Here is a 25,325-nt window from a genome sequence, read left to right as displayed (position 1 = left end):
GCTATAACAACCCCCCCACAGGCTACCTCACCTCCGAAGGTCTTCGGGTGGGGGCACCCCACGGCGCAGGTTCACCCACTGCTGAAGCTGATTCATAGAGCTTTTGCGTTGGGCAATTTTGTCGGGGTCAGTGCGCGGTGGAAAGCTCCGCCGGTTTCCCCCAGTGTCCCCATCATGAGGGGGGAAAGCTGTGCTCCCTGGTCGGCTTGGGGAGTTATACTGCCAGCCATTGGGCTGGGAGGGCGGCTCTCCACCTCCAGGGACCCTTGGGCCATCAGGGTAAGGACTGCCAGGCTCCGAGGCTGGTTCAGGTCCAGATGGGAGGCCATTGGCTTTCACTAGAGGCTCTTTCTTGACTTCAGGCCTCTCGGGCCTTCGCTCGGCCTTCTCGCAGCCTCTGCCGTCCCCCTCCCCTCGAGTCTTGGCCTCGGGCTCTGGCTTGGGGAGACTGTTGAGAGGGGGCTGCTGATGAACTTTGCTGGGTGGGATGTTCTCCGAGTCTGGCTTCTCGTGGCTGCAGGATGCCAAGTTAGAGGCTGTCAGTTGCACTGGCCCAGCAGTGTGGGGTAGGGTGGGGGTGAGTGGGATGGGAGGAGTGGAAAGGAAGAGGCAGAAAGGCGGTGATGGAACCAAGGTAGAATGAACACAATTCTTCTTCCAAAATCCTAGGCTTTACTTTATTGCTGGGCAGTGACGAGATGAAGTCACACAACCCTCCAGTGAACACTACACTTGCTCTGCCCTCCAGGCTCGTTGTCCAAACCACTCTCCCTTCTGCTGCCGATCCAGAGCCCAGCCCTTGGCTGTGGTGGCCTCTCTTTTCAGTCTTCTCTATTATCTGTCTCCAATACAGCCCTCCAGACCCGGCTGACACTGTATCCCAGTTTCAGGGCAGCTACTCTGCTTAGCAAAAGACTTGTTCCAGGTCTACCCTGTGTCTTCCCACGAGTCCTGTGGACTCTTCACTGGCGGACTGGACAGAATACTGCCTGCCCTCAGAGGGCTGTTTTGAGATACAGCATGGCAGGCGGCAAAGGCACAAGTCACTGTCTCTAAGCAGGTAGACACGAAGGTCCCTCTGCAAAGCACAGCCCTTCTGGGTCCAGTGCCGTCAGGATGTGAGGTCCACAGGGCAGGAACATGACGGGTTTTCAACTGTGGTGCTCCTAGGACCTGCTCTAGGATCTGGGTCCTGGTTTTATTTATTTATTTATTGTTTGTTTGTTTGTTTGTCAACCTAGAGTTATCTGGGGAGAAGGAATCTAAACTGAGAGTATTACTCCATAACACACGTCTGTTGGGCAATTTTTTGATTGATGATTGATGTGGGAGGGCCCAGCCCCCCACGGGCAGGGTCACCCCCTGAGCAGGTGCTCCTGGACAGTATAAGAAAACAGGCTGAGCAATCCACAGGAATCAGCCAGTAAGCTGCGTTTCTACATGGCTTCTGCTTCAGTTCCTGCCTCCAGGCTCCAGCCTGGAGTTCCTGCCCTGACTTCTCTGGATGATGGGAAGATCCGCTACCAACTACAAGAGGAGATAAATGCTTTCCTTCCCAAGCTGCCTTTGGCCAGTGTTTACTGCAGCGGCACAAACGCTGACTAGTCTGTCTGTCCTCTTCTTGGCAGATCTGTGAAGCGGATGGATAAAGCTCTGGCAATGAACAAAGATGGGCCCTTGAGACAACTTCTCCCTAGAGCTTTCTGAGGTCAAGCTTCCTTGCTGAAGCACTGTTGGGTAAAGGTTTCTAAGACACATAGCCAGACCTGGGGTCTACACTGTAAGGCCCTTTCTTCTGGATCCCCATTCACTTAACTCAAGGCTCCACACATGGAAGGGAGAGGTGGGCCCTGAGAACACAGTGTGGCGGGTATTGTTGGGACCTCACATACCATCTGCGGCCCTCCAGGATCCAGGACAATTCCAACTGCTAGATTCAATACAAGACAAGTTGGGTTCTGAGAGGTAAACTCGCTCATCCTCAGGTCACACTGTGGCCAAGTAGCTAACCTATGATTCAAACCTGACTCCGTTTTCCTCCACAGTGTTTAACACAAACAGCCCGGAACAGTGAGTAAATGACCCTAGTCTCTGGCCCCTGGCCAAGCTTCAGTAGAACTCTTTGCAGACTCTCCCAGCTCAGAAAGAAGAGGAGAAACTGGTCAGGGGAGATGAAATTCAGGCTCTGCAACCTGCCGGCCAGGCCTATTGCTTAGACGCAGGGTCCTCATCCCTCCAGAGGTTCAAGCCCACACAGGGGGCCCAGCAATGGTACAAAGCTGAGTCTGCCTTTCCTTTCCTCCCTTCCATGCCAGGCGCCCTGGTACTCACCTGTGCCGCACAGGCTGAGGCACTGATTTCTGGGCTGGAGGGATCTGTACCCGAGCAGCCTCGCCCATGGCCTGGATCCAGGCCTCTTGCTCCTCAGGGCTCTCGGCACTGAAGAAGTAGGTGCGGACTCCAGCGTGCTCGGCCTGTGGGGAGAGGCAGTGCGTGGAACCAGCCCCAGCCTCGTCTACCCGGTAAACAGTCACCTGCAGGAAAAGGACACCAACACCCACAGGAAGGGCAGTCAGTCAGTCAGGCTGTTTACAGCCCCCAGCTTCTCCCCAGAGGAGCTTAAGAGCCAGGCAAGGAGGGTGGCCTGCAGCTACCTCTCAGGTCCAGCCTGAGCTAAGTCTCTGAATATGATCTCAAAGCCCAGCAACCAGGAAATCGAGCCTACCGCCCCCGCCTGAAGTGGTTGTAAGCAGGAGGGACAATTACCACAGCCCGTCTCCCCTTCAATTCCACCTTAGTGACATGAGAATTACCCCAGGGCTGGGAGAGACGGTCCCCAAAACAGGTCCATCTCAAGCCCAATTTAACTACCAAGAAGCTGGCCCTACCCCTTGCTCAAAAGGAGACACCTGAGCATCCATGGCATGCAGGGCACGCACTTGCAAACAGACGGAACACACTACCTAGTTGATGGCCGTGAGCAGGCACAGCGGGCTGGAAGCCAGAAGAGAGCTTCTGTCCAGAGGAGAGGGTCCTCATGCGGCCAGAAGGAGGAGAGGCAGAGACAAGTCAACCGACACCAGAGGAAGAGGAGCACGAGATGGTAGGACGGGATGTTCCTTTCTCGTCAGTGTTACCACCCAAAGGACAGCACTCAGCAGTGCCCAGCTCAGCCCAACAAGGGAAGGGGCACAGAGAGTATGCACTGCGGGAATCTGAACTATGGTGGGCAGTGAATCGGGGAGCCCCAGCGTTAACCCTGGCTCTTCCGGCAGACAAGTTGCGATTTCGCTCTAGTTTAAATGATGCAAGGGCCGGGCGGTGGTGGCGCACGCCTTTAATCCCAGCACTCGGGAGGCAGAGGCAGGCGGATCTCTGTGAGTTCGAGGCCAGCCTGGTCTACAAGAGATAGTTCCAGGACAGGAACCAAAAGCTACGGAGAAACCCTGTCTCGAAAAATAAAAATAAATGAATGAATGAATGAATGAATGATGCAAGGATGGGCGGTAGGGAGGAGAGGTTCTGCCTAGTAAAACTCACGGGGGAAAAAGGCCACGGGACTAGCTAGGTTCCTTCTGGGACTTTAGCGTATTCCCCTGGTGACAACCTCCACTCCTAAAAGAATGGTAATTAAAATTTATGTCACTTAACAGGGGCTTCCAGATGTGATTAGGAGTCTCATTCTGGCCGTGGCTCCCCTGGGTGCTAACTATAGGTTGATGGGAGTCAAAGGGGAAAGGCCAGACCCTCTCTGGCTAAACTCAAGGCTTTCCTGAACACGTCATGCACACACCCTTCCAGTGTTTTCTGGCCCAAACTTCAGAAGACTCCCTTCTGTGTGCCCCACTTCCGTCTCCACCTTCACCCTTCCTCCATCTGGAGTTCTCTGGTCCAGGACTGAAGCCCAGCAGGAGGCAGAGCTGCAGAAGGGTGGTGCTAATGGACAAGGGAGCTGTAAAGCAGGGAAGGAGGATGCTGGGCCTTGAAATGGAATAGCAGTGCCAGAGCCCGGGAAGGTACGCTGGGACAAGAATACAGGGTTAGCATGGTGGCGTGGGAGACACAGGCAGGGCTGCTGGTGTGTTGTGGGGTAGGTGGGAGTCAGCAGGTGAACCTGTTTATTCCATGAGCAACCTGTGTGTGCAGCTTGCTGGCTGGGGCACCAGTCACAAGGAAGATAAAGATTGCACTTGAGCTCGGTCACACTGGGAACAAAACATGCCACAAGGAACAAGGAGCAAACAGACCCAGAACCAAGTGCTTGTGACAGGAGAAGGCAGAGGGCCTGGGAAAAGACAGGGCTATTGATGGGTACAGGGAGGGGCACCAGCTTCTAATATGAAAGGAGCTGGGGAAGGGGGAGGCGGGTAAAAGAAGCTAAGTCATTCAACCGTAGCCAGGCAGGGACAGTTCCTGGCTCCTCATTATTTGCCATCCAAGACTTGTGCTTGGTGGCCACAACAGGACAAGCCTCATGTCTGTCCGTCTCAGCTCCCCTCCCTTCCCTGGGGATGGGACATTGAATAGAACCAGTCAGAACCCTTTGTAGGACACTGGACATAGCTATCACGTGGGGCCCCGAAAGAGACAGTGTAGGACTTGGGGGAAGAGGAGGGTGTGAGTGACTGGCAGGCACAGTAGTGAGCTCTAGGCTCTACAAGGTGGGTGTGGATCAGTCATTCTGGGACATTTCTCGGATGCTGCACTTTGCTCAGCTCCAGCTTGAGGCTCTGACAGGTCTGGTATGAAGGGCGAGACAGGCTGTGGACGGTGTGTGGGTGCGAATGTATCTGTGGAGCGGGTCTGCTTGTTGGTTCAACAGCCTGTTCCTATTTTCCCAGCTAGAACCCAGCTCCCTGGAGTTAGACTTTTATTAGTTGTTCATTCTGTTCACACCTCTGGCATGAAACCCTAGGAGGAAGGGAACTAATTATGTAACGAATAGGCCCCTCCCTGCTCCCTCGGCAGGCCCCATGTGCGCTGCCCACCTCTTTCTACCACGATCTAAGGGCAGGAAGAGCCTTGCAAGCTCAGACACCAACCTAGTGCCGCCTGTCATTTCTGCCACATGTTTAAAGCCATGGCCTTGGGCTCTAAGGGTCCTGGGCACTAATTCTCAACTAAGAGGAGGGAGGGCTGTATACTAAGACATGCAGAGCCGATATTATTACTTCATATTCTGAAAAGGAGCCTAAGGCTCTTTGCATCACAAAACACAAAGGGCATGGGATTTTTATAGTTTTTAATGGGTCATGAATTTTTAAACGTGGAAAAATACCGGCCTCGGAGGAGCCAGCTGCAGGCGCAGCTTTGCTGAGTAGGTGCCCCAGGGGCTCTGAGAAGGGACACTGAACAGGAGGCGAGTCCCATTTTCCCCTGCACTTGTCCTCTCAAATTGTTGTCTGCATGGCCAAGGGTGCATCTCCATGACAGGACACTTGCTCAGCATCCACAAGGCCCTGGGTTCCATCCCCAGGACCACAGGGCCAGGGTAATGCTATCTCCATAAGGTTTGTAACTCAAGATTAAAACAAATTCAACTCCCAATATTCTCTAAAGATGAAAATTTGAGTAAGTTTGACTGGGGGGATGGGGGGAATGCCTCCATATCCCTAGGCTCCAAGTAGAATGAAAACCTATTCAGAAAAGACTTCAGAACGAACCCCGCCCACCACAGCTCTGCTCTGTAGTGGGGGAGGGGGTAGGCTGCTAGGCAGAAGGTCCAAAAGGCTCAGGACATAATTTTCGTCCTGGTGAACAGCACGGTATCACAGAGGCACAGTTCTGTCTGCTCACCTGTGCCATCCCCCCAACCCCCAGAAGAAAAGGGAGTCCCAGCATGGCCTTGCTTTCCCTCCCAGGCATCCAGAGGAGTCTAGGGGTCACTGCCTGTTCCATTCTCTGCCACCACGCAGGGGCTTCTAAGGGACATGCTCTTTAGCCTGCACCAGTCCCAAGTTCTAGAAGAGCAGACTCCCTCCTTTCCCTGCCTAGAAGGGGAAGTCCAGCTGACCTTAAATGTGTGCTTCCGGCTGATGTTGTCCGAGGGCTGCACGGCTGCAACCCGGAAGCTCAACAGGGGGATGCTGCCCAGGATGCTCTCCTCCTTCTCATCTGTCAGGGAAACAGAGGCACAGGTGTGTGCATGCGTGTGTGCACACACGCGTGTGTGTTTGCACATGCTCAGGCATGTGAGCCAATGGTGCTGAAGCAGAAGGAAGGGTAAGGAGTTCTACAACCTTACTAGGATAAACATTAACGAGTAGTCCATGTATTAATTTTGAGTCTGACTGGTTCAATACCTTATTAGACCCAACACTCCTATTTGCCCTAAGAGGCTTTACTATTCCCCCATTGTCAAAGTGAGATGCTAAGTGATTTGTCCAGTTTCCTTAACCATGCAAAGTGAAATCAGTCTTAAAATGTGGGAAGCCTAACTCCAAAGCCAGCATCCTTTACCCCTATCTTATCTGCCCTATCCTGATAAGCAGGACAATTTCAACAACAACACACAGAGAAGGGGGCAGGATGGAGGTAGTGACTCCTTTGGGTAATGCTTTGGGTGTTTTTGTTTTGAGATGAGGCCCTGTATGACCTTGGATTTACTATGTACAGACTGGCCTTGTGCTAATAATGGCTCCCCTGCCTTGGCATCTCCAGTGATGGCACTGCAGCTGTGAACCACCAAACCTGCTGGAGGTAACTCTTTCTGAGGTCCTTCTAGGCCCCAGTGGTCTATGTAAGTGGTCTTACTTTGCTATGGATGCCATTAAGGCCCCTGACCTTAACAGGAAGGCAGGTGCTGCAAGAGTCTAGCTGTGCATCCCAGGATCAGGCTACTACACAATTCATCCTGAATCCTGAAGGATTGCCTAGCCAGTGTCCCAGCTGTCCAAAGGAGACCAGAAAGGGCGGAAATATTCTGCGGGACAGGTGTGGGACTTCTATGAGGCATGGCAAGCCCTTCTTATTTTCCCTAGTATTTCTCTTGTTTCCTAGGCCATAGCCCCTGAAAACCATCTAGTTGTTTTCCACGCAGAAGAAATTATTTTAGATTACAGACTCCCTGAGTCTGCTTCTCTGGTCATACTCATGAGACAGCAGGTCTGTTTTTCTTCTCTGTCCAGTCCTTCCTATAGCACCATGGGAAATGGCTAAATCAGAAAAAAAGAGGGGGGGGGGTTGGAGTGGAACCCCAGGACTGTCTCTGGGGAAACCGAAGCTGTCACTATCCAGATGGCTGAATATAGGTCAGGAGGTGCCGTGTTTGGCTATGGCCAGTTGGTCCATGCCCTCACCTGCTGAAATTTGATTCCCACACAACAGTGGGGAGATCATCAAGAGCAAGGTGTGCCCTTTTTTTTTGTTGTTTTTCTTTTTTGAGACAGGTCTCACTTATGTATCCCTACCCCTAACCGGTCCAGAGACCTCACTGAGATCCACCTGCCTCTGCTTCCTGAGAGCTGGGATTAAATGTATGCCCATCTGACATGCCCATCTCAGAGGGGGCTTCTCCAGAGCAGGGTGCTAGAAAGCAAAGTTGTTCTGTGTTTTCCCACGTTTCCGCTTGACCTTCTGCTTTCTGACGTGCATGCGCCAAAGCAGCCCAGATGTCCCCCTAGCACCGCCCCCAAGCTAATCATGCTGGCACCGAGCTCTCATACCTCCTAGCCTCCAAATCCAAAGGCCAGAACAAACCTCTCTCCTTTATCAATTACCCAGCCACAGAAAATCGATAAATATGGGGTATCCTGAGACTGTCCCTCTGTGGCTCATGAGCATCCTTTGGTACGCCCTGCTCCTCTCCTCAGAGACTGGTTCTAGGGCAAGGAAATTTCTTATCCCTTAGTTCTAGACTTTCCTCTGTCCCTGTATCCATAGGCCCTGTGTGGCTACAACTAAGCAAGAGCAGCTCCAGAGCAGAGGGTGAGCTGGTACAACATGTGTTCACTGAAGTTAAACATTCACCCACTGCTCTCGGGAGGCCGGAAGAAAGCAGGGCTGCTTCATCCTGCAGGTGAATGAGCGAAGCGCACAGCCTCCCTTGCTTGGAGAGCATCTCAACCTCTCTTCTCATCCCTCCCACCCACCCCCTCCCACTGCAGCAGCCTGATATGATGTCACCGCTATTGTCCTTAGCCCTTGCTTGGGTCGCCTGTGCTCACCCTGACACATGTTGCTGTCTACACTTTAACTTTCTGGAAGAGGCTGTGCCAGAGCTCATCAGATCTTTGTCCGCTTGTGTGGGGACAGGGGAGCCTCACGTGAATGTGGGGGTGACAGAGAGGTCAGAGGCCAGAACTATTTGTTTATCCAGTATTGCCCGAACATCTTCCCAGCTGCCCAGCTTTTAGTGCTGTAGGCTTCACAGTAAACAAAATGTTAAGAGTCTGAGATGCCAGATCAGATTGCAAATTCTGTGGGGCCTGGAGGAAAATCAACACCAGCCTCCATTAGGAGGCGACCTACAAGCAGTAACTAGTGCCCTCCTTCTCCTTGTCCTTTTCCTCCCCTCGCCCAGGAATCTCACCACCCCAAGGTCTGCCCTGTTCACCTGCTGTATTATCAGTCGGGAGCCAGAACTGTTGCCTCCCGGATAAGTATTCATGGCTAGGAACTGAATGAGCAGTGACTGAATCTGAGAAGTGTGCTGTGACGTACTTTGCCACACCCTGCTGTTGCTAGGATCCTGCCTGCAGAGACCCGCTCGCCAGAGAGCTCCGGAAGCAGAGCCCAACAGCCAGGCAGGACGAGGCAGAGTGGTCCACGGCTCCCCCTGCCTGGGCAGTGCTGGGTTACTCACCTTTGTAGTAAAAGAGGCAGCGATCGACCAGGACAAACCAGCGCTTGTTCCACTGCTTCACCCCGGAGCTGGCCTGTAGGACACACACACAGACAGACGGGCAGGCCATGAGCTGGTGCGGAAGAGGAGGCAGATGCAGCCAGCACTGCACTGGTTACAAGGACACTGGGCTTGAGCTGCAGCGCCCCGCCACTAGCACGTGGCAGCAAAACTCCCTTGAGATCCCAGATGCTGGGAACTGACATCAGATTATTGCCCGTGACTTTCCGGTTCTGTCGTTCTGAGGCCCTGGACCTCCCTTGGGGAGGATAAAGGGGGCAAAAGGTACCCCAGAGTGAGTGAGAAGAGAAGACAAGAATACAGCAGTGTCCATCCAGGGAAAGGTGGTAAACTCCAGTACCTGAAGCTACCCCGCCCCCACTCAGCAAGGGGACGCGTAGGGAACGTGCCCTGTGCTCTGATCAGATTACTGACCTGGCATATTTCAAAGTCATTGCATCTACCCCTAAGGAATCTCATTTTGGATCCCCAAATTTGACACTAACTTTGGGGAGGTTTTCAATTTCTCAGAATCTTTATACAACTGGGAGACGCTCAGAGACAACAGGAAAACACACCAAAGAGGACATGGGCTGCTGAGCGTACAGAAGACTCAAGGCCATGAAGAAAGTGCTGGTTACTGTAGGCAATGCAGCAGGATGGTCTCACCTGTTTGAAGAGCCAGCCAGCCTTGGTGACAGGTGCATTGGGGTTCCGCTTCATGGAGTGTGAGCGCTTACCAAAGGCAATGGCTTTGCGGGAAGTTCGAGTGGCCTGGAGGGGCAAAGGCAGCAGTTAGTCCAACTCCCCTCTCCCCTTATAGCTCTGTTGGCAAGGGAGTGGTCCTTGCTAATGGGCATACCCCTTCAGTGGGCCCCTGGCACCCTCCCACTAGGGGTCTGGCTGTGAGGCTTTGATCCTCTCTAACTCAAGGGCCTGGCCCTTTAATTCTTTGGCTCTTCGGATCTCAAACAAGAGTTTCAACACACTAGCTGTTGCAAAGCTTTTGTCTTTTCTTCTGGGAGGAAAACAAAGATTTCTGAGTTTGTTCTTCCAAGTTCTCTTTTATATTTATTTACTTTGTGGGGGGCATGTGCACGCCTTGGTGAGTCTGGAAGTTAGAGACCCAATCGGCAGTCATTAGGTCTCTGGGATCAAACCCAGGTCATCGGGCTTGGCAGTAAGCGCCTCTCTGACTCCGAGCATCCAGTGGGCCCCAGTTTGCTCTTTCTTTGGCTCGCTTCTCCTTACCACCACCTCTTGCACAGGCTTCTGGCATGCACACAACTTCCCCACATCATCCCGTCTGCATCCTGTCCCTGTCTCACACCAGACAGTCCTCAGAGCTGGGAGGGTAGACAGTGTCCCCACGTGTCACTGCCGCGAGGACACATCACTCCTCCTGTGTCTGGCAATGACAGTGTCTCCCTTGAGCACTCTGCTCATCTCTCAGCTTAACCCTTCCTTCTCCTCAGCGTCTGATCCTGGAGCAGACTGCTGTGTCTGGTTTGTTCATTGTTGTTTTAGTCTAAGGGCTAAGGTGTCAGTCATCCTCTTCACCAGAAGACTTGCAGTCACCATGGGAGCTCTCACTACTCTTGAGGACAGCCCATCCGATGACCTTTTGTATGACCATGGTCTCAACTCCAGACCGTGCATGGAGAATCCAGCTACTCTTGTGACTGCCTTCCAGCTCCTGCTAGCACCCAACTCACCTCACCCCCAGCACCTTCAATCCTACAGGAACATTTTCCCATCACAACACTTCCTCTTTGGATCTTTCTTCCCCCCAATCCTTAGCTCTACCAGCTGTTCTCCTTCACCCAGAGGCTCAGCTCCTCAGCCCTTCCTTCTCTGCTGGATCCAAGTCAGACTCAAAACCCCACCTGCTGGCTTTCTGCTCCATCCTTCCTGAAACTCATATTCCAAATTAAACAAATCACTCAGGTCCTCTGAACTCTCAGGAATTAAAGCACTGTTGTAGGGGGTAGGGGTGGGGGTCACACTGCATACACAGGAGGTCACCACAAACCTCCAGTCCCCAACCCCAGTTAGGACGAGACCCTAATGGCAACTCCATTTTCCCCTCAAAACACTTTCCCGAGTCTCCCCACCCTCCAACCTTTCCCCTATTCTTACAACCACGCTCTGCACACCCAGTGCACAGAGGAAATTGTAGTTATAAGATGTGCACTTCCTCAATTGCACACCCTTTTACTAGGAAATGCTGCCTTCATCACTGCCTTTGCCTTTGAAAGAAGCATCACTGGCCTAGCCAAGGACGATGCTTCTGACCCACGGTCTCGGGAGAAAAGCACTTGCTCTTGCCTAGCATATAGAAGACTCCGGTTTCCATCACACACATACCACACACATGTGCATGTGTGAGCACACACACACACACACATGCTCGCATGCTAAAAACATTTAATTTTCTCAGTAGTGATCATCACGTAGGAGAACTGAAATTTCTCCGCACAGCACAGAAGGCCAGGTCTGCAATGTGTGGCTATGTCTATAACCCGCTTTCTGTGGTGTTAGTACACAGGCCCTATGTCTGCCTCTTCCCCATCTTCCTGTGCTCCCTCTTCCACCAACTTCAGACTTAGCCTGTGAAGTCTAGCACAGCCTCCCCACACACTATAAAACTGTCTCAGGTACCCTCACACATGAGTACATATCACACAGACATAGACATACATCGTTAACAGAATATATATTTATGTATAGTAGCTTAATATATATAATATAACATATTTATAAATAGATATGCATTTAAAAGGTGGATTCTGTGGGAGCCTGTAATCTCAGCAGTAAAGAGGAAGGGACAGAAAGGTCCCCGAGACTTCAATGATTTCCAGGTTCAGTGAGAGACTCTGCCTTAAAAAATCAGGTTTGAAAAAGCACATGAAGATGACATGTGACATCTCTAGGGTCTGCAGACACATGCATCCACCCACTGTTGCATGTACAGCATACACATCCTCACACACCCACTGTTGTGTGTACCCCATACACACAATCCTCACACACCCACTGTTGCGTGTACCCCATACACACTCCCTCACACACCCACTGTTGTGTGTACCCCATACACACATCCTCACACACCCACTGTTGTGTGTACCCCATACACACAATCCTCACACACCCACTGTTGTGTGAACCCCATACACACACTCCCTCACACACCCACTGTTGTGTGTACCCTATACACACTCCCTCACACACCCACTGTTGCGTGTACCCCATACACACACTCCTCACACACCCACTGTTGTGTGTACCCTATACACACATCCTCACACACCCACTGTTGTGTGTACCCCATACACACAATCCTCACACACCCACTGTTGCGTGTACCCCATACACACTCCCTCACACACCCACTGTTGCGTGTACCCCATACACACACTCCTCACACACCCACTGTTGTGTGAACCCCATACACACATCCTCACACACCCACTGTTGTGTGTACCCCATACACACAATCCTCACACACCCACTGTTGTGTGTACCCTATACACACTCCCTCACACACCCACTGTTGTGTGAACCCCATACACACATCCTCACACACCCACTGTTGTGTGTACCCCATACACACAATCCTCACACACCCACTGTTGTGTGTACCCTATACACACTCCCTCACACACCCACTGTTGCGTGTACCCCATACACACATCCTCACACACCCACTGTTGTGTGAACCCCATACACACTCCCTCACACACCCACTGTTGTGTGTACCCCATACACACTCCCTCACACACCCACTGTTGTGTGAACCCCATACACACTCCCTCACACACCCACTGTTGTGTGAACCCCATACACACAATCCTTACACCCACTGTTGTGTGAACCCCATACACACAATCCTCACACACCCACTGTTGTGTGTACCCCATACACACAATCCTCACACACCCACTGTTCTGTGAACCCCATACACACATCCTCACAAACCCACTGTTGTGTGTACCCCATACACACTCCCTCACACACCCACTGTTGTGTGTACCCCATACACACACTCCTCACACACCTACTGTTGTGTGTACCCCATACACACATCCTCACACACCCACTGTTGTGTGAACCCCATACACACAATCCTCACACACCCACTGTTGCGTGTACCCTATACACACTCCTCACACACCCACTGTTGTGTACCCCATACACACAATCCTCACACACCCACTGTTGTGTGTACCCCATACACACATCCTCACACACCCACTGTTGTGTGTACCCCATACACACAATCCTCACACACCCACTGTTGTGTGTACCCCATACCGCATTTCTTCTCACACATGAAGACTAAAAACCCCTGTCTGAACTGTTTCAAGTGTTTCAGAAAAGCAGGGAATATCATTCTAACCATTCCTTTCTGTTGGTCCCCCCATAAGAAAAGGCAAGTAGAGCTAGGCCTCCTTTTGAGGCTTTCTCAGTCTTGTTGCCTTCTCCTCCCCAAAGGCAGCCACTGACCCCAAATCGATCTTCTGCTTGCGGCTATACACTTGTACTGCTGCAGTGTCTATGAATATGCAGCCCTGCTCTTCATCTTTGTACATTTTATGTAAGTTAATATACTTTTCAGATTCTGTGACTTGCGCAATTGTGTTTCCAGGGCACCCTTGCTAGCTTGTGCACACAGAGACACACATACTGGGTGTGGGGAGCGTGCTGTGCGTGAGCACCCTGCAGTCTGGGGCTGCTCTCTTCTCGGTTTCCCTCGGGGTTGCTCTGTTCGTGGTTTCCTTGCGTTTCTACATCTCCTCTCCCCTCCCCTCTCAGCCTTCTGTGCTCATCACGCCTCTCAAACTGCTTGTCGGTGTCTCTGAGTTCCACAGTCACTGAGCCCAAATGTCACATTCCACCCCCTTCTCAATGGATGGCTTCTTCCCAGGGTTCCCTTTCTTCCTCCTCCTCCCATGCTGACCTCCCAGACGAGGTCATCTTTCACAGGAGGTTCTTTTGCTGTCCCCTGAGATCAGTGGTCCTTAGGAGAGGGAGATTTTGTGCCCAGAGGACACTGAACAGCTGCAGACATGTTTGGCCATGACAAGAGGAGAGGAGGTCCTGTCCTAACAGGCAGAGCTCAGAGCTGCTTGACAGCCTACACTGCTGGAAACCCCGTCCACAAAGTCTCAAATACTAGTAGGATTGAGGTAGAGAACCCATGCGTGGAGTCCCATCTCTGTGAGGTGCTTGTCTGGGCTTCCCTTCCACTCTGCACTGTGTTCCTGTACCTCCTGGCCTGCCCACTGGAGCCTACAGATGTGCTGGGCAGGCAAGGACTTTCCTGGAGATCCTGAGACCCTCCTAACTGACAGCATGTCCTGCCTGGCAGCTTGCCTAGAGGACTGGACTCACCCGGATGTTGGGCCGCTCTGGAGGGACCTCTGACACCATGTTGTGGTTGGAGATGTCACTGTTGAGGGTAGCAGAACGTTTCCCACCTGTTTTGTTGGACATGTCCAAGGCTGATCTGAATTCAAGTCAACGACAGAAGGAAACCAGTCAGAGCCAAGAAGCAATGGAAAGCACCAGCCCTGTTCTGCCTCCCACTGTCCCAACATCAGCACAAAGCCCCAGCCTGAGGTGCAGCTCACAGGTCATCCCAGGGGCTCCTTTGGTTCTTCTGGGATAATCTCCCTTTTCTTCTTGGTTCATTTATGGATTCGGCTTGGGTTTTTTTGGTTGTTTTATTTTGTTTGGTTGGTTTGGTTTGGTTACACAGGGGCTCTCTGTGTAGCTCTGGCTGTCACAGAATTTGTTCTATAGACCAGGCTGGCCTTGAACTCACAGAGATCCGCCTGTCTCTGCCTCCAAGAGCTGGGATCAAAGGCATACAACACTACTGCTTAGCTGGTTTGGTGTTTTTTTAAAGACTGTCCTCAAGCTCACTATGTAGCTGAGGATGATCTTGAACTCTTGATCCTCCTGCCTCTGCGAACCAAATTCTAGGATTATAAACTGGTGCCACCCCATGTGGCTTTCTCCTGTCTGTGTTTGTTTAAAACTCTAGACTCTAAGATAATAGACTACCAGTTACTTTTATCTTATTTTGAAACAGTCTTACTACACAGCCCAGCTTGGCCTTGAAATCAAGACACTCTAGCCTCAGGCTCCCAAGAAGCTGGGATTACAGGCGTGTACCACTAAGCCTGTGGCCTTCTATTTTAAAGGTTCAACATACATAAAGCTATGTATTTGATCCCAGAGGAGGGAAAATTCATTGACTAAAGGCACAAAAGCTCAGTGGTCTCTGAATTATCCTCTTTCAGTGAGGCAGGATTCCAATTGAAGCATGTGCATTTAGACCTCTGATTACATCCGATTCCCCTGCGCTACCTTCAGGGGCTCCCAGGGGCTATCCCAAGCTAAAAGCAGGCTTCTCAATTCCTTCAGCTCCACTTACGGGAAACACCAACTTGCTCTCTACCAGAACTTGGGAACAGTGTGGGAAGTTGTCAAAAGATGTGGCCCAGAGGTTTCTGGTCCTTGAAGCTGAGGTGAGGAACCCAAACATCTCCTCCTTCATGCCCTGCCAAGCCTACACTTAGTGCATCAGGACAGTAGTGGCAAAGACAGAAGGCAAGAAGCAGGGAACTTACGTTTTCAAGTCAAACTTTTTGTTCTCCTCTGGGACCTGGCCAGTCACTGGGTGTCGAAATGTGTTGCGTCTTTCATTGTGGCTGCAGAGAAAAAAGAGGGGAGAGAGCTGCCATCAGCTGGGGAGGACAGAGTCATAACCCAAAGGATGACAGGCCCTGGAAGGAGCTGTGGCTCTGTTGCCCCGGGGTCAGGAAGATGCAGGTGGGTGGAGTCAGGGGGAGACTGAAGCCTAGTCACCTCTCCCTGGTTTACTGTTAACCTCCTGCTGGAGAGCTCAGGCTGTCAGAAAGCTAGACTCCATGCATTCAGTGGCCACCTTGGGGACAGGAGGGAGGGTGAGTTGGGGCTTTCCAAGCCTGAGTTTGACACAGTCGAGATCTCATGCAGCAGCTTCCTTCCCAGAGACGGCGCCTGCCAGAGCTCCACACAGAAAATGCTTGCTCATAATTTGCTGGAGGAACTCCCTTGTGACCTTGGACTCCCCTCCTGCTCTAAGCTCCGTCTCTTTCTTCAAATGTACCCCTGAAATTGAGAAACTCCATGATGGAGCTTTGGGCTGGGACTCAAGCACACTCGGAGACCGTAGTGTCCTGTTGAGAGGCTGCTGAGCATCGCAGAACCCCCAGGATCTGTCAAGCAGCAAGGTCAGTGCTGGCCTAACACTTGTACCTAATTAAGGGCTGCTGTAGCCAAGAGTGGGGTTGGGTGTTGTGCAGGGAGCCTGCCAGGAAGCTGGGGGAGCAAATCCCAGGGACTGGGAACGAGGCAGACAGAGCGGCAGGAGAAGGTGCCTCTGGCTGACAGGAGCTCTCAGGGAACATTCGGAAGGAAAGCAGCAGGGAGCATGGCTTTGGTAAGTGGGGACCACTTAGTGAGAATGTGGCAGTGTCTAACCCACAGGGGCGATATGAGTTTAAAGGCCCTCCTCCCTGACACCTCTTCAGAAATACCTGAAGAGCCCAGCCCAGGCCCCAGTTAACCATGAGAACAGGCATGGAAACAGAAACTGCTAAGGCACTTAAACACATTCACAGCAAAGAGCTGGCACTCGGCTCAACCAACCTCAGACCAGCCAATGCCTGAGCAAAGTGTGTCTAGTTTGGTCCCTTCCACCCTCTCCCGCTACTCCAGGCTATATCCCAGCCTTCAGGATGTCAGCCAGAGCTAAAGGTAATACCAAAGGGTGTTTTCTTCTATGCCAGCCAGTGCTGTTCAGATTAAAGTCAGGTATGCAGGCGGTGGCTCCAGCCTCTTAGGATACCTGGAGTTTGTAGCTTGAGCTGGACCTAAAACCTGACCAGTGTCCAGGCCTGAGTTTAAGCTCAGCACATTGGTAACCACCTTCTAGTTCTATGGTCCCTCCTCCGTCCTAAATCTTAAAAAGATGCTCCCTCGATTTGATCCCAGGGAATCTTTGCAAGTAAGAGCACCTGCCTGCTACCCTCGTCCTCTGGTTTTGGCTCTGAGGGCAGCAATCTGGGACAATGAAGGTCCTTAAAATGTCAAATTCTCTGCTTTGCTCTATGTATGGAATGCCTACGTGCTTCCCACCCACCCTAGCCCTCCAAGCTCCTTCTGTTCTGTGTTCCTGGGAGCACCCTGCAGGCAGTAGTTCAGACAGCCACACACAGAAGGAGTCCGCTGTTGCCCAGCTCAGTTTTCCAGGGCATGGCACACCTCTCCCTGCACTGAGCCTCCTACCCAGCAATCCTACAAACAATGCCCTCTTTCCACCCGCTGCTAACAATTTCAAAATAGCTTTCCCTCTACAGGCACTGCAATGCAGTATGCACTGACCTAACTACTATCCTCTCAGGTCATGGTCATCTCCAGAAGACCCCTTACTGCCGAGCCCTAAATTCAAACAGGATGAGCAACCAATTCCGCCGGCTCTGATTTCACTAGGTTCGTGGTCCACAGAGGAAATCCCTACCTGACCCGTCGATCAGCCCGAAACTTCAACATCTTTTTGGAAGCTCGGTCCCCAGTTCAGCCTCAGAGGAGCCACCAGCCACCCTGCTGCTACCATCCCTCTGAGAAGGAAGTCCTTGGTTCCAACTCAATGCTGTGGCAGAGAAGCGGGGTGAGCTGGGGCCGGCTCCATGGGTTGCCCTTTCTCCTGGCTCTAGCACTGAAGAACAGGGACAGGGCTTCCTGTGGGCAACGGGAGGGGTAGCCCAGGTGCCCTAGGGGGGCTGTGGCTTCCTAGCATTCGCCTACGATGCTACAGTTAGAGGGCCAGAGGCAGAATAATTGAAGAAGAGGGGACCTCCTCCCAATTCAGGTTCCCAAGAAGGAAATGCAAAAATGGAGAGAGGCATGCACGGAGCAGGTGTGCAGCTTCCAGGTAGTCCGACCTCACTGAGCTAAGGACACCAAGCAGCTGGGCGGGCGGAGGAGCATGGGCTGCATTCCCATCTGCACGGAAACTCATGCCAGCCCGACCTGCAGGGAGACAGTGCTCCAGCCTCTCCAGTTCCGAGCCCAGACACTGGCTCTGGGGCTGCAAACCAACTTGCGTCTCAAAGACCTTCTAAGTCCTTCTGAGGGTTAAAAGGAAGCTTCAGGTTCATTGGCTGTTATTGTTGCTGTTGCTGAGGCTGAGGAGAATTGAAGAAGGCTCCATTCCCTCCTCTCAGCCTTCCCGGCTTTCATCTGTACGGACAGGAGCATGATACACGAAGCGGCTCTGCATCCGGCCTGGCACACTCCCGTCTTCAGCTGCTTGACCTCTGAGGGTGCTGGCCTGGCCGGTAAGAAGCTGGACAGATGCAGTCTGGGTGGGATGGGCAGGATGTCTGTGGAGCCCCAGCTGCTGGCCAAGATCAGCTTCTTTACTCAGAAGTGGAAGGAAACCTTTCTCCCAAGGCTGGTGAGGAAGAGGGCAGGGATCGGGGCTCGAGGGGGGGGTCATTGTGTATCTATTGCTGCAAATCTTCCCAGATGCCAGATGATAAATTCCAGCTGGTAGCTGTCAGATCTGCTCCCCTGAGGAGGTTTGCATGGATGTTAATTCCCCCGAATAGGTCAAGGCTAGTCAAATCCCTTTCACACTGTCCTCTTGCTTTAGGAGTCTTGGGCTGCAAGGTCACCTCCTTATCCCCCTGCTTCCAGACAAGCTGATTCTCTTATCAGTCCTCATCAGTGCTGTGGAGGTCTGGAAAGGATTCCAGCAAAGGAGGACCCAGGCTCAATGTCATCTTAAATAGCCAGGATGCTCCTCTGCCTTCTGTATGCTTCTACTTCACATGACAGACTCCTTTCTGACCAAGGTGCTTCTTTTTTTGCACCGTGTTGACATCACGGTCTGTTGTTATGGCAACTCTGTGATATCACAGTAGAAACTCAAAGAGCAGGACTGATCTAATTGTTTGGACTGAGGTCAGGGGAACAATGGGATGAGTACACGGAAAAATAAACGGACAGCATTATTATTATTTAACCCGTGAAGAGGTGAGTTGGCCAGGTGCAACTGGCGTCACGGCTGCTGGTATTTAAAAGGCTAATCCGAAATCCAAAAGGTCAATATATTCAGTCATTTAGTGGGGCTTTGGTCAATGATTTATCTTGGTGACAGGAGGCCTTAGGTCTGGGCTTGAACCTGTCTCCAGCTGCTTCTTGAGTTCCCTGTCTGCACACCATGGGTACTCAATAAAGTTTTTTTTGAATGTAAAAATGAACAGATAAAAGAGACTCCGTGCTCTGGTGTCATTTTTAGCCCCCTGCATTTAAAGATTGGTATTCTATTACCAAGGGCTTCCCTGTCTTAGCCCTCTCTCATACAATTAATTACTTCCTCTCTGGGAGGGAGGCTCTGTTTCTGTCCCTTCGCCCCCTCATTCAGCTTCCCTGACTGTCTCCCCCCGAATATATGGCTTGGCTTTCATCCATCTTCATTAAGAGAAGAAGAAAATTAAGCTCATCTGAACAGGAGGAAGAGGGGGTGGGGTGCATTGGGAAAATGAGTTTTCTTCCTCTAGGAGGCAAAAATATCCCCCTTCTCTTCAAGCTGAGCTCAGGGGCCTCCCACAGCCTTTGCTCAAGTTAAATTACTTCTCTGGTACCATGTGAAGACATCACAAGGGAGTGGGGACGGAGGGCACAGATTCCGGTGCACCGAGAGCCCCAAATCCTCGGGGTTAGGTCAGAACGCAGAGGGCTTGGCTGATGTTTCTCACCAATTATCCCTCACAGAATGACAGCTTCTCGTTTTAAGTAAGGCAGCAGGAAAATGTTACGAGGTGTAGGATGTTTTAAAAAGAAACCATTTTCTTCCTCGTCTTTACTTCCTTTGGGGATGTCAGAAAAGCTTCCCCTTCTCAAGGGCAGACAGCTAAGGTGACCTTCCAAATTCCACTCCCCAAAAGTGAGAAACTCGGGAAGAAAAGACTTTGTGGCAGAAGAAAGAGCATCCTTGATTTCCAGAGTTGCCCAAGAGGTGGTCACTTCTCTACTGGACCTAGGAGGTGGCTCACTTGGGAGTGCCATCCGTGGAAAGGGACCTGGGCAAGCCAGTCTTCACTGCAGGACACACTGAGTCTGCAGCACGGCCTCATCTGTTCAGCCCTGAGTTTGCTCATGTGAAAACAAGGCCTCTTCTAACTCCACGACTTAACCCCGACACACTTGCAAAGTAAAATGTTTCATGCACAACACAGGACGGCTACAAACATTCTGCTTGAAAATGGTCCAGAAATCGCTGGGTGTGAGAGTGAAAGAGGGGAACCAAAGACAGATGAGAGAACAGTACTCAGGATGGGGCTGGGGCCAGGCATTCCACAAGTACCAAGACATACTCTCTCCACCTCATTAGGGCACTTCTGTGGCTCAAGAATCCTCGGTTTCTCTGTGGTGTGCACCTGGCAGCATACAGTTAAAACCAGAGCCTTCATTGCCCTGAGCAAGCATGCATGCAGACAAGCATGCACACGAGCATACACATGCATACACACACACACCACTCCCGGGTAGATGTCCCTACTGACTCCCACTGTGGCAAATACTGAAAACTTAAGGAATCCACTCCACTCCACCTACCCCGCTGCACCAAGGAGCTTCATTTCCATAGCCCCAAGAATCTGCTGACAGGATCAGCTTCAGCCATGCTCCCCACACTCAGAATGCCCATCCCCAGCACTGAAGTTCAAAGGCGCTGAGGAGAGCCGGGGAGGGGCAGGAGACCAGCTCTCCCAATTTCTTCTTTCTCCCAGCCAGCAAATTCCAGCAGGGATTGATGGCAGGGAGGGCTCTGCAGCCAACAAAAGGAAGCTTGGCTCTTGCCCTGTTTCCCTGTCTAGGTCTCATCATTATTGTCAAAGCGTCTTATCTGCCCCAGCATTCTGTCCCAATTAAAAACCAGCTCAGTTTACATTTCCAGCTCTCTAGATTGCTGGATTCCTGAAGCTCCCTGGCTGTCCTGGGAGAAAACACTGTCCTAGGCAACCGCTCCCACAGCAGCCCCTGCCCTACCCATAGCTGCTGCATCAGAAAGAAACCAGGGGAGGGATCAGGGCCCAGGAAGCACTTTCAGGTGGAAAGAGCCCCTTTCTACAATGCCCGTCTCTCCCCTCTCCACCCGTGGAGCAAAATATTAGTTCCAAGGTGCTAGGAACAACTTCCAACTGTCTCCTCTCACTGCCTTTCACTTGTTCTTCCTTTCTTCTCAGCCCCTGCTCCATCCCTGCTTTTGATGCTACTGTTATTTCCGATGTGGTATGAATAGTATGCTCTCCCAATCAAGGGTGGAACACCCTAACGTGCTACGACCCTGAACTGAGTGTCCAGAGGACCCAGTACTGTCCAGAGGACCCAGTACTGCTCCTGCCCATTCTGTCTAGTCCTATAGCCCCACGCTACCCTGAGTAGTCAGTAGCACCTTCCCCAGCTGCGGTGGCCAGAGTAGGGAGGGGATGCCAGAGAGATTCACTGAGCTCAGTCCCTACCTTAGGAAAGGGAGCTGACTCAGTTACGAGGAGGGTGCACACTGGGGAAGCACAAGTCAGGGCTCTGGGTGTGCTCCCTTCCAGCCCATACAACTGCCCTCCTTCCTGTCTCGTGGCATGGTCAGCTTATTCCTACCATAGGAGAGGGGGCAGCCCAGGGCACAAAACAGAATATACTCTTCAGTTAGGGCAGAAAACAATTATACAGGCAAACTCATGCAACTCTCCTACCCTATACACCTCAAGTTATATTGTCTTTAAATTAATTTTACTTTGTGGGATTCTAGCTATCTTTTGAAAGATGGCAGTGACCTGGACAGATGTTCAGTGTAACTTCTTCCTGTTAGCAGGGGAAGAGCTGTTTGTCACACCTCTCTAGGGTCAAGCTAGCTTCTCTGGCCAGTGCCCGGGACCTGGCTACCTCTCATGGCCCTAGGTCCTGCCACAGCACCAAGCCAGCATCCTCTCTGGCCAATGATGTTGTGCACTGTTCAAGGTGTGGAGGCGTCTGACTCTAAGTGCCTGATGACCTGTCTAGTGGGTGAGAACTACAGTCAGTCCTGAGACCCAGGAGCCCTCTCTGCATAGAACAGGACATGTCCCCTTAACCCAGCCCAGGCTAGAGAAGCAGAGTGAGCCTGCTCTCACTGTCCCCACGCTGTGTTGTGGTTCCTGTTGAGACAAGGAGAAAAATGGAGAGGGAAGAAAGTTACCTGCAACCCAAGTCCCCAGTTTCTTCACCCCCTGGTCTTTTTGAGGAGCCAAGCCAGACACTAGCAAGGCAAGGCCGGTTCAGTTCCCAACCACCCTCATCCCAGCTTCCTTCCTTCCCTTCCCTCTCTTGCTATCTCCCCATTCTTTTCTGTGGCCTCCAGGGTGCCTTTTCCCAACAGTCAGCAAGATTCCCAGGGGTGAAGGGACAGAGTAATAATTAATTGGGCTTCTTCCCTTCCCGCTGGGTGGAATCCCAAACTCTTGGCCTTCAGAGGCTGAGGGCAATAGGTCTGCTTCCGTGTCAACTGAAGGTCACCCAAACCATAGCTCTTCATTCCTAACTCAGCAGATCTGGTTCTGGTGGCCCACTCAGCCTGCCCCACGGAGAGAATTTTACAGTGAGTGTTTGGACAGTAACCAGCCAGATCGACAGCCTCAGAAGTATCCCGTGCCTTCTTGTTCCCCATCCAGCGATTTGAAACCCTCAAGCTGTTCGATGCCTGTCTCCTCATTTTTACAATAAAACAGCAGTAGCGAGTGGTGCCTGGTTCCACAGGCAGCTCCAACTTCCACCAGACCAGACATCAGAGGAAATGTAGGCTGCGTGGCTGTGGGTGGGGTGTGGAACAAAGAAAATGAAGCTCCCTGCTGTCTGGTCCTACCCTGGACTGAGGCAGGCCAGGCCCTCAGGCCAGGCCTAGGGCAGAGTCAGGAGGATAATGTTTACTGTTCTGGCCACAGCGAGGGGCAAGCCAGCAGTCTCCTTGGGATTGCCTAGGCCTGCTGTCAACCTCTCTGCAGCATTCCTCATTCCCCAGGATGAGAAGCTGCACGGTTCTGGTTTCACAAGGCTCTGAGAATACAGCAACAAAATCCACAATCCTTTTTGTCAGCTACAGGTCCGGAGAGGACACATGATGTGGGTTGGGGTGACGATGCCTGGGTGCAGGAGTAAGTTAGAACAGCCCTAACTAACGGCCTGAGTCTTTAGGCCTGTGCCCAACCCTCACCTCCTACAGACAGGTGAACAAGTGTTTGGTGGGGCCATGGGACAGGGACCCAGGTTGCTCTCCTGGGATGCTGAAGGGTGTCAGGATTGCTCAACATCCCACCTGTTTCTTGCTCCTTCCCTTGGCCAGCAGACTCTGACTGGTCACAAAGCCGAGACTCTGTCTAGGGGAGATTACGCAGTCATAAATCTCCTAGAACTAGCAGGCAGGAGCCCAGACAGCTGCTCCTAGAGCGAGCAGCCTCCTACACGATGGTGCACGAGGACCAGATGCCAAGGCAGGTGGGACGACAGTGAGGTTGTAGCTGGCATTGCCCCTCACCAGCCAGTCTGTGAGACTTCACTGAAGAGCTGCAGTCGGGGACTGAGAGTGACAGGGCACGGTGGCATGCAGGTGGGTGGTAGGAAGTTCTGACTGCCTCTTTCTGCAAGGGGGGGTGGTACTTCCTATGCTCCTTGACAGCTTGCCAAGGGCATCTTTCTGAATCACTGGTGTGAGGACGCTCCAGTAAGAGCTAGAACAAGGGTCACTCCTGGAACCAGCCAGCATGTCTGTATCTAGGAGGGCCCCTGTGGGCCAAACAACACTCATGTCATGTGACTTCTAAAACCCACTCTACATCTCTGGGTTTCAGTTTTTCATTCTGTAACACAGAGCAATACCAGGCCTGCTGGGAGGATTAAATAAGATCATAGCAGCTGCTCAGTTAGTGGCTGGCGGGACAATCGTAACTGAAGGAAGCAGCAGCCCACATCTGTACCATCTGGGCTGATGGTCACTACAGCATCCTGTTGTGAGATACTTGTACCCTGTGTGAAGATGTGCTGCTGTGATTGGTGTAATAAAAAGCTGAATGGCCAATAGCTAGGCATAGGTATAGGTACGACTTCCAGGCAGAGAGGAATGCTAGGAGGAAATGGATGGCCAGCCAGACACAGAGGAAGCAGCACATGCAGGAGGAGACGTAATGGCCACAAGCCATGTGGCAGGACATAAATGGATGTTAATTTAAGTTATAAGAATTAGTTAGGAACAAGCCTAATCTATAGGCCGAGCTTTCATAATTAATAAGTCTCTGTGTCAATATTTGGAATCTGGTGATCCAAAGATAGTTCAACAAGAAAACTTGCTACAGCATCCCACATCTGTACCACCAGGAAGACAGTTACCACGGCATCCCACATCTGTACCATCAGGAAGACAGTTACCACGGCATCCCACATCTGTACCATCAGGAAGACAGTTACCACGGCATCCCACATCTGTACCATCAGGAAGACAGTTACTACAGCATCCCACATCTGTACCACCAGGAAGACAGTTACTACAGCATCCCACATCTGTACCATCAGGAAGACAGTTACCACGGCATCCCACATCTGTACCATCAGAAAGACAGTTACCACGGCATCCCACATCTGTACCATCAGAAAGACAGTTACCACGGCATCCCACATCTGTACCATCAGGAAGACAGTTACCACGGCATCCCACATCTGTACCATCAGGAAGACAGTTACCACGGCATCCCACATCTGTACCATCAGAAAGACAGTTACCACGGCATCCCACATCTGTACCATCAGGAAGACAGTTACCATGGCATCCCACATCTGTACCATCAGGAAGACAGTTACTACAGCATCCCACATCTGTACCACCAGGAAGACAGTTACTATGGCATCCCACATCTGTACTATAGGAAGACAGTTACCATGGCATCCACATCTGTACCATCAGGAAGACAGTTACCATGGCATCCCACATCTGTACCATCAGGAAGACAGTTACCACGGCATCCCTCATCTGTACCACCAGGAAGACAGTTACTACAGCATCCCACATCTGTACCACCAGGAAGACAGTTACTACAGCATCCCACATCTGTACCATCAGGAAGACAGTTACTATGGCATCCCACATCTGTACTATAGGAAGACAGTTACCATGGCATCCACATCTGTACCATCAAGAAGACAGTTACCATGGCATCCCACATCTGTACCATCAGAAAGACAGTTACTACGGCATCCCACATCTGTATCATCCTGTCTGAGGGGCACTGGTCATATTCAGATTTTCATTAAGTTTTACAAACATTAGAATTTCAGGGCCTCAGACTAGCCACATTTCACTGAGACTCAGTAGCCATGGAGATTGCAATACTAGATAGAACAG

The 25,325-nt window shown here is 51.6% G+C and overlaps 1 protein-coding gene across 25 annotated transcripts in view; it reads right to left on the bottom strand.

Annotated features, from left to right (window-relative positions):
* Positions 1-25,325, bottom strand: part of Plekha6 (pleckstrin homology domain containing A6) — a 144,057-nt gene that overhangs the window by 33,619 nt on the left and 85,113 nt on the right. For 20 of the 25 annotated variants that reach the window (XR_012912048.1, XM_075987946.1, XM_075987941.1 and 17 more), the window contains 7 exons: positions 15,481-15,561; positions 14,237-14,351; positions 9,512-9,616; positions 8,804-8,876; positions 6,014-6,114; positions 2,332-2,534; positions 32-514 (listed from right to left, as the gene is read on the bottom strand). Coding sequence is in view for 24 of the 25 variants with exons in the window: in XM_075987946.1 (XP_075844061.1) it covers positions 32-514; positions 2,332-2,534; positions 6,014-6,114; positions 8,804-8,876; positions 9,512-9,616; positions 14,237-14,351; positions 15,481-15,561 (1,161 nt within the window). In the remaining variant the exon portion in view is untranslated. The remainder of the gene's footprint in view (positions 1-31; positions 515-2,331; positions 2,535-6,013; positions 6,115-8,803; positions 8,877-9,511; positions 9,617-14,236; positions 14,352-15,480; positions 15,562-25,325) is intronic. The other 5 variants (XM_075987945.1, XM_075987965.1, XM_075987962.1 and 2 more) reach the window with 1 other exon arrangement.

Source organism: Microtus pennsylvanicus, chromosome 10 (assembly GCF_037038515.1).
Source record: "Microtus pennsylvanicus isolate mMicPen1 chromosome 10, mMicPen1.hap1, whole genome shotgun sequence".
NCBI classification, from domain to species: Eukaryota; Metazoa; Chordata; class Mammalia; order Rodentia; family Cricetidae; genus Microtus; species Microtus pennsylvanicus.
This window is presented reverse-complemented; position numbering and strand designations above follow the sequence as displayed.